Source organism: Stegodyphus dumicola, chromosome 2 (assembly GCF_044657685.1).
Source record: "Stegodyphus dumicola isolate Sdum_Otavi_A_Nest chromosome 2, ASM4465768v1".
Lineage (NCBI taxonomy): Eukaryota > Metazoa > Arthropoda > Arachnida > Araneae > Eresidae > Stegodyphus > Stegodyphus dumicola.
Genome location: NC_140769.1, coordinates 203,774,473 through 203,783,187, shown reverse-complemented (window position 1 = coordinate 203,783,187; position 8,715 = coordinate 203,774,473). Strand labels below are relative to the sequence as shown.

The following is an 8,715-nucleotide window of genomic DNA, read 5'->3' as shown; positions in this document are numbered from 1 at the left end:
ACGTTTTCTTAAATATTCGAATTTGGCACTAGTTTAACAATATATCACTTCTCATGTTGTCACTATTGTTGCTGTCATTAAACAGGCTTTTTGGAGCAAGAAAGGCAAACAATACACTCTGTGTCATTCTGCAAGGATACAGCTGCCTGAAGCTACTGAGCTATCAGTTGCTGGCTGAATGTGCTAATCGTTTACATCATGGTAGCTGGCTCATGGGAGCATGTTAATTCCTCATATTCTGCTCCTCTCTAAGGCAACTACCAGGAAAGGCAGAAAATCCTATGAACCAAGTGATGAATTGAGGTACACCACTGCTTTAGTTCAAACGCCTCTCTAAAAGTATTAAAATTTTTACCAAACCATGGGTCTTTCAATTATTAGTTCGATGTTCTAACCATTTTTATTACTAAACTCTGGGGATGATATGATAATTCGTTACTATTAAGATATGAATAACTCTGTAACTGCAGATTCATTAAATTGTTTTATTAGTGAAAGCATGAAATGGTTTTCCTCCGATTGATGTGATTTGTTCTTAATAGAAGTTTCAGTAATTGACTGCATTTCAAATAAGAATTATAAATACACTTTATGATTACAATTTAAAACAGTATTAATGGAATGAAGTCTATGTTTGTTGCTTCGAAAATTTAACCACATGGACGTACCTTAACTCCAAAGTAAAAAGGGTTCTGACAAAAATGAAACTTTAACTAAGGGAAAACACTATAAAAGGTTTCAAGTATTTAAACAAACAGCAGATTCAAATAACAATTTAAATTGACTTTTTAGACTTTTTTTGGGGGGGGGGATTACATTTATATGATTTAATAATTAAAGGCACAATTAATTAAAAGCGTAATTTAAAAACTGGCATAGCTAAAACTCTGTTTATCTACTATCTTTGAAGACTGTTACTTAAATTTTAGTTTAATGTTGCCAATCCTCCTAATATAGATTGGTAGAATATTAGGAATATTGCCTGACATTATAAGTGTTAAAATGGCTTGTCTTGCAAACTGTCACAAATCCAGGAAAAAATGCTTTTGAAAAAGTTTGATAATATTAATGAAATGTGATTTTTTTAAAATTTTCGCAGTTTTCTCTTTTAATTTTTTTTTTTTTTTTTACGAAAACTGTGAAGGTTTATTTACTGTTAACTAATACTGTAAACCCTTGCCGGACCACGAATGAATGCTGGCATCAGTGCTGGCCGGAATTTGTCAATAATTTTAAAGAATTTCCATCAATTGAAAATGAAGCCAAGGAAATTCGTACAAATTGAAAAAGCAATAGGCGGCGAAGAACTTTCGTATATAGAAACAGGAGACATTAAAGTATTAATCGAGAATAACAATCGTGAAATGACAAATGAAGAACTGGCTTTCTTATAACACCAACAGCAATATCAAAGGAAATCAAGAGCCTTTAATGTACAAGAAGTTGAATTAATTACTAAAAAAGCCCTACAACTGATTCTTCAAGAAGCTTTCAGAGCCTGTGCTGCTGAGTTGGAATACAGGTTGGAGAGCTAGGGAGTTCAGTTGTGAAACAGCTACGAGACTCAGCGGTTAGCTGAACTACGAGTTAGGGGTTTTACCTTGAGAGTGATTTGAGGAACTGTACAATTTATTTCATGTGTTAAAGAGCAATTGCTGAATATCTGTGTTCCCCTTGAGTTATTTCCAACCATTATTGTGCTGTGTGTACTATTTATTGTGCTTATTTTCCTAATGAATTGTTCATTTCTTCCTGCTTATCTGGATTTGTTATTCAAAGAAATATCAATGACCCCATAGCTCACAACAGTATGTTCTTTAGCATATTTTTGGTTGGGCAGAGAAATAATAGCAGGCCTTCTAAAATGTGAAATTCTTGCAACAGTCATTCATAATTCAATTTTTCAACAGCTTCCATCTGTTGAGGAATTATATTAAGAAATTTCAGTTTATTCAGAGTTGGCAAACTCTCCCTTTGAAACTAACAAACTTTCAGTATTTCATCTCATTACCATAATCTTTTCAATTCATCTGAATTTAGGTCAAATGCACACTAATAAGATATGTTGTTCATTAAGTAAAGAAAAGTAAATGATACAAACTTTTTTGAATGGTAAACCTTGAAAAAAAAAATCTAAAGAAACGACTTTGTCATTTCATCGGTTAGATTTCATTTTTATCTAAGTGATTTAAGAGTAATTTTTATTTGATCTAATATGTTTTAATATATTAAAAATATTTGTATAGCATTTTATGATGACTTAATGATGTTTGATATGTAAATATTTGTATTTTATTTTACCTTAGATTTGTAAATGATACATTATCATTTTTATCCACATGATTGTAATTACATTAATTATTAACTTTATTTTCTTCATGTTTTAAGCATTAATAAAATCTTCTATTCTTGGGTTTTTATCAGAATAAAATATTTTTAAAAAATTACAAAAAACTGAATAAAATTATCCCGAAACCATAGCTAAATTATTTTATCTGATTATTTTATTTATTTGTCTGGCAGACAGCACATTAAACAGTAAATGCTGTAGGTATTTACATAATACAGGTTATCCAATAGACTTTACATCACATTCACAGTTCTTTTGAAGCTGCATCCTTGCATTACATGAATGTCATATTTAAGTTTTGGCAGATGCAATTTATAATGAGTCTGAAGTTAGGTGGATGTGAAACAAACACAATAAATGTGACACATACATAACAATTGATCTTAGTAAAAATTCATGGATGATGGTACTACATGTATATGAACAATTTTTTGAATTTTTATGGAGAAAAAGGCTAAATTCAGAATGCACAACAGCCTAACTACTAATCCAGTCTACTTACTTGGAAAATTTCAAGGTCAATCACACCAGCTTGTGTTTACATAATCAAGAAACATACATAGATATCAATGTAGATTATATTTCCCTTTCATACATCAGTAAAAATAATATCAATAAAGAAGCTTTACAAGTACACTATTTAAGAATTTTTTTATTAGCATCAGTATATACATTTTTTGTTCATAACATGTTTAAACTTACAAAAATCCAATTTACATTATTTTCCACTCATTTTTTGCAATAATGGTGTTTTCTCAAAAGAGTCTGGCAGACGTTTTACAGCAGTATCCAAAAGATTTGCATAATTAGTTTTTTCATTCTTCTTGCAGTTCAAAAAGATGGATTTTTTTAGATCTAGTAGAAGATTTGAGAACAGATTTTGTTTCTCAAGTTCAGTAATTGAAACCAAGTGACAAACATCTAGAAAAATGTTCATTAAAGAGTGTGAGTGCAGGGTTTCTTCTTTCAAAATACTCTGTAATAACAACAATAACAAAACTAAGTAGATGCTACAAAAATGCTAAAACTAACAAAAAATAGAAAATTTTGTAATGCAAATTTAAAAAAGACTTATTGTTATGTATATGTAGTAAGTGATTATTTCTATTAATGTCTCCAGTCTAATTTTATATTACCATGTAAATAAAGTAGCTATCAGTATAATTTATTTTTCTTTCTTTCATTAAATCTTATACACTCTTTTATAAAATATTAAAAGACTACTTATTTTTCTCCATGATTAAAAGAATTTGTTTTTTACTTTGCAACAAAATTTTAAAATTTTACACCAGGAAATGTTCTTAACAGAGTTACCGTGGAAAAACATGAAAGCAATACTTTTAGTGCAGAGCTACCTGTGTAATTTAGTTTTCTTTCTTTCATTAAATCTTATTTTGCCATTATAAAAAGACTATTTTCTCCATGATTAAAAGAACTTTTTATTTTACAACAAAATTTTAAACTTTTACGATTTAATTGTGTTTTTCAGCACAGTTGTTGAATAATATCTGGTAGTAACGAAAGTCTCCCCTCCAAAAAAAAAAAAAAAAAAAAAAAAAAAAAAAAAAAAACTGGTAGTAACGAAAGTCTCCCCTCCAAAAGAAAGAAAGAAAAAAAAAAAAAAAAAGTTCTTAATAAAGTTAAGGGGGAAAAACTTTAAAAAGCAGTATCTTTAGTGCAGGTAGTAATCACCACCCAAATGTATGATTTTCTGCCAACATTTTGGTAGTTTTCTAAAGTGTCCGGCCCAGAAACTTGGTGGCCGCAAGTCCAAAAGCAGATCAGCCTCATTTCGGATGTCCTGTACGGAATGGAAGATAACACCAGCAAGATGCTGCAGGTGTGAAAAAAGGTAGAAGTCTAAAGGAGCGATGTCTATATGGTGTGTCTGGCAAAAGGTCCAATTCGAGGCCGTTCAGAGTCCAGCCGGTGAATTAAGATTCATGTGGTCCTGCATTATCTTGATGGAACATTATCTTTTTGTGCCGGAACTCAGTTCGACATTTTTCCTTGATAACAGCGTTAACACAGACTACCATCTCGCTGTACACATTACGGGTTTTACCTTTTTCCAGATACTCTTTGTGGATAATACCACAGCAATCCCACCAAATAAAAAGCATGATCTTTTTGTTAGTCAAATTACACTTTGCGACACTGGCGACAGGCTCACCAGATACAGACCAACCCCCTTTTCGGTCTATGTTGTTGAAGTAAATCCACTTGTCATCCCAAATGATGATTCGGTCCAGAATTTTGTCCTTGCGTTGATACTCAAGCAGACTACTGCAGGCCCGAACACATCTGCCCTTATCTGCTTGAGTCAGCTCATGCAGAACCCAGCGACTGAACTTGTATGTCAAGTTTATACGATGCATAGTGTGACTAATGAACATGGTACTAACATCTAACTCCTTAGTAAGCTCTTAAGTGGGGGCATACTGATCTTCTTCCACAAGTTCTTGCAGGCAGGCCTTATCAACATCAGTAGGCCAGTCAAAGTGCTCTGCTTCTTGAATGTCATAGTCCTTGGTTTTAAACTTTCAGTACCACAGCGTGACAGTGTTACATAATATAACATTAGTACTTAAACTTGTACACATGATTTGGTGACATTCCATAGCTGACCTTTTGCAACAGAACTGAAAATAAATGATGGTTCTAATCTAGTAGCATGATAGCCCTATTCACACATTTTGTACTATATTTTTTTACAAATTTTATAACACAATGTTCTAAAACAAGTCTCTTACTTTCAAACGCCAAAAGTTGTTTGACAAAATATGATTTAACGCACCAACCTGAACTGTTTGTGCATACAATATTTGCAGTGTCAGGAAACTTTCGTTAAAACCCAATATAATTATGACAATTAAGAATGTAATGAGGCACGGAAAAACAAATACAATCCATTTCCCCAAAGCAGTATTTTGAAAGATGACAGTATTTATGCAAACAATCATGATGTTAAGTTATGGAAAAAGAATATTTTGAAAATGCATTGTTAATAATGCATGCAATATACTGAATTAAGAAGGGAAAATTGTTTGAGGACAACCATATTTAATCACTATACTTAAGATATATCATCAGCAGCAGTAGAGAAGTAAGCACAGTATTCCATAAATATTAGTTATATATAGGCTTGCCATACGTCCCAGTTTGACCGGGACAGTTCTGGTTTCCAGACAAAAATCTCGGTGCCCTGCCGGTTTACTTCTCGTTCCGGTAAAAATTAAATTTGATTTTATAGATGACCAAAAAAGTCTACAAATAATTAACTGTGAAGTATTGTTTAGGATAATTACTTTGTCAGTTATCTCTATACTGTATGAAAGGTGAAAACTATAAAAGAGTGATGATCTGCGAATAAATAATATTGTCATCATACCGTCGTCTCACCAATTGTGACCATGTGTGATGTGAGAGGCTTTTCGGGCGAGTCCAATTTTACAGTAAAATTAATATCGGATTAGCTTGTGAAGATTTTTGCAACAAGATTAAAACCAAAAAAGACTTTCCAAAAAAGTCCTAGCCAATGAAAACTACATGTAAATATTGTTCACATTTTTATTCCTCATTTAAAGAGTTTCTTCTTACTTAAGTTACTTATAAATATTAGTATGTAAGAAATAAAATATTTAAATTCATATGCTTGTGTCATTTATTAATACCCATGGTTTAGGTTCCTATTAAGTAACCATTTATTCATAACACTGAAAATAAACGACCCTCTAAAACACTCCGAAGAACCACTAAGGGTGTGTATATTTGAATACCCGCGTCGCCAGGGGGCATTCCGGTTGAACATTTCTCAAATCTGGCAAGCCTAGTTATACATGTCTCATTGCAGAAATATTTTAAATAAGTATGCATCACAATGCTAAAAGAAGAGCAAAATAATAAAGCAGGAGGTCCAGGGAATTGATGAATGATTTTCCCATAACAATGTATTTCTTGGGCTTTTTGCAGAGAAATGAACAGAGATCACCGCGAATACAAAATGAAAAAACTGGATGATTTTGAATGCCTCAAAAAGAGTCACAAATTTGTTCAGCCAGAATCAATTGTATATATATTGAAAAAAGATGAAGGACTATTAAGTTCACTGAAATGGAGAAATAAAAAATAATGATAAACATCTTATCCATATCATCTTATCATATCATTCATTGATTCATTATCAAAATTCTGAGTGCTGAGCTAAGAGACGAGTTCAGAATTAACGAAGCTCTGCTTAGACTACTTGACTTGCTAGTAAGTATCTTTTGGCTAATGGTGACTCTCAACGGCGGCATCACGTAAGCTATAGCAAAAAAAGAAAGAAGCTAAAAAAGTGCAGGATAGCCCTCCTAAATATCCACCGAACTCCTTGCTATGGTGCGTTGAACGAATCGGTATCCTAGAAACGAGACTTCAGGAATTACAGGAACTAAGAAAAAAGCAGATCATGAACCATACTTGCAATAGAAGATGAAATCGAACTGCATAATACAGCTTTAAGCATACCAGTACCGGATGACTTAGTATTAATTAGGCCATGGTGAAACCTTATATGTGTTCTTAAATTGCAGATTACCTTTTATGAGTTTTTTAGTTCACATCCAGCTAAATGGTTATAAAAACATTAACAAATAATTGTGACTGTCAGTGTTTACAATATTTCATACATTATTACTTTTTTCCATATCCAAGCTTCTTTTGTTTTATTATATTAGTGTGATTACAGTCAATAATATAAAAGAAAAATATTTTTTAGTTTTCTCACCAATGGCGAGAAAACTAAAAAATATTTTTCTTTTATGCGAGAAAACTAAAAAATTCAAATTCAAATTCTTCAAATTCTGTTCTATGCAAACATTTCTTACCATTTCTAGTTATATATATTTTTACAGTACTGCCATGATCACAAACATTCAATAAAATAATTAATTCACAAATCTGCCTTTAAAAAAAGAGGGATAATAGTTGTAAACAAAATAGTGATTTAAAATTATTAAAATAGAGTAAGAAATGAACACATAGCCAAGCAAAAGTGAGAGATGATCATATGCATACTCTGATAATCTATTTCAGCTTAAGCTATTTCTTCTCTATCAAACCTGTTCATATATATAACTAGGAAAAAGTAAAGGTAATAACTAAAATAAAGAAATTTATACCATCACAGTATTTGAAAAACAGCTTATAATATAAGCAATTTCTGTGGGTTTATCCAGTAGAATGAAATGAAGGCAATCCAGAAGACATGTAAACACAAGGTAAGTGCTAGAATTATCTAGAAATAAATATTTATAGTTTTAAAACTTTGCAATTATGAAAACACATTATAAAACAGATCTAAATTTTAGTTGATAAATACAAAAATTCTTAACATTGAAAATATGTAATTTCTTTATTAATTTCAGTACCAACAATAAGGTTAAAAACTTTAAAAAAAAATATGAAGCACTAAATTAGATCTAGCAAACATTTTATTTTAGCAGAAGAATTGATTTACTGATTAATAATGGTACTTATTTACCACTAGGTAAAGTATTTGTCACTTTCTTCCAAAGACTTACAGAATATCCTGGATCCTACGAAATCCTTTCCTGGGATTCTTCGTAGTCATCAAAATCTGCATCCATATTATTATCTATTTTATATTCAGAGTCAGATTCGTGCAAGCTATCTTTATCTTTGTTATCTCATAATATAGTGAAATCTCGGTTTATGAATTTAATTTTCACCTGAAGGCTGTTTCAAAATGTTTTGTAAACCAAAACAATATCCCCAATAGGAATTAATGTAAAATGATTTTATGTATTCCTGGATCAGAGATGATTACTTACTTAAACTTTATAACACTAAGTTGTGCACAAGTTCATAGCCCAAAACTAATGGGAATCACTAAATACTGAGAACAACAACAATAAAAAAGTTTAACACAAAACTAAACAGATAAAAATTTAATTTTACTGTAGCTATATAAATGAGAATAGACAGCATAAAAGGAAAATGATGAGAGATATATTATTAACATCAGACCCTTCTTTTATTTTCACTCACCTGCACTTGAGACTCAATGGGCCTCTGTTTGACTCAAAATTTGTCTAATGTGATTTGTTATTGCTAAATTTTAAAACATTGCTTAGCAATGTCTTTGAAAATGCTTATTTTACAGCTTGCTACTGCTTTATCGGGATGATACATTATGTGAAAACTTTGGATATTATGCTATTTTCATACATTTTGCAGATCAGAGAACTAGGATTACTTTTTTCTGAAAGGATTTCTTCTACAGTGGCCTTTTGGGGCTGCTTCTTAAGTTATAATTCTTTCTCATCAAACTTTTTTTTTTATGATCCTCTAAAAACTGCTTG

The 8,715-nt window shown here is 31.2% G+C and overlaps 1 protein-coding gene across 5 annotated transcripts in view; it reads right to left on the bottom strand.

The window, feature by feature from the left end:
• Positions 1-2,986: 2,986 nt before the first annotated feature.
• The window catches only part of LOC118181152 (uncharacterized), a 96,889-nt gene continuing 91,160 nt past the window's right edge, over positions 2,987-8,715 (bottom strand). For all 5 annotated transcript variants that reach the window (XM_085811654.1, XM_085811651.1, XM_085811652.1 and 2 more), the window contains 2 exons: positions 7,513-7,628; positions 2,987-3,326 (listed from right to left, as the gene is read on the bottom strand). In XM_085811654.1, the coding sequence (XP_085667780.1) occupies positions 3,069-3,326; positions 7,513-7,628 (374 nt within the window). In that variant the 3' untranslated portion in view covers positions 2,987-3,068. The remainder of the gene's footprint in view (positions 3,327-7,512; positions 7,629-8,715) is intronic.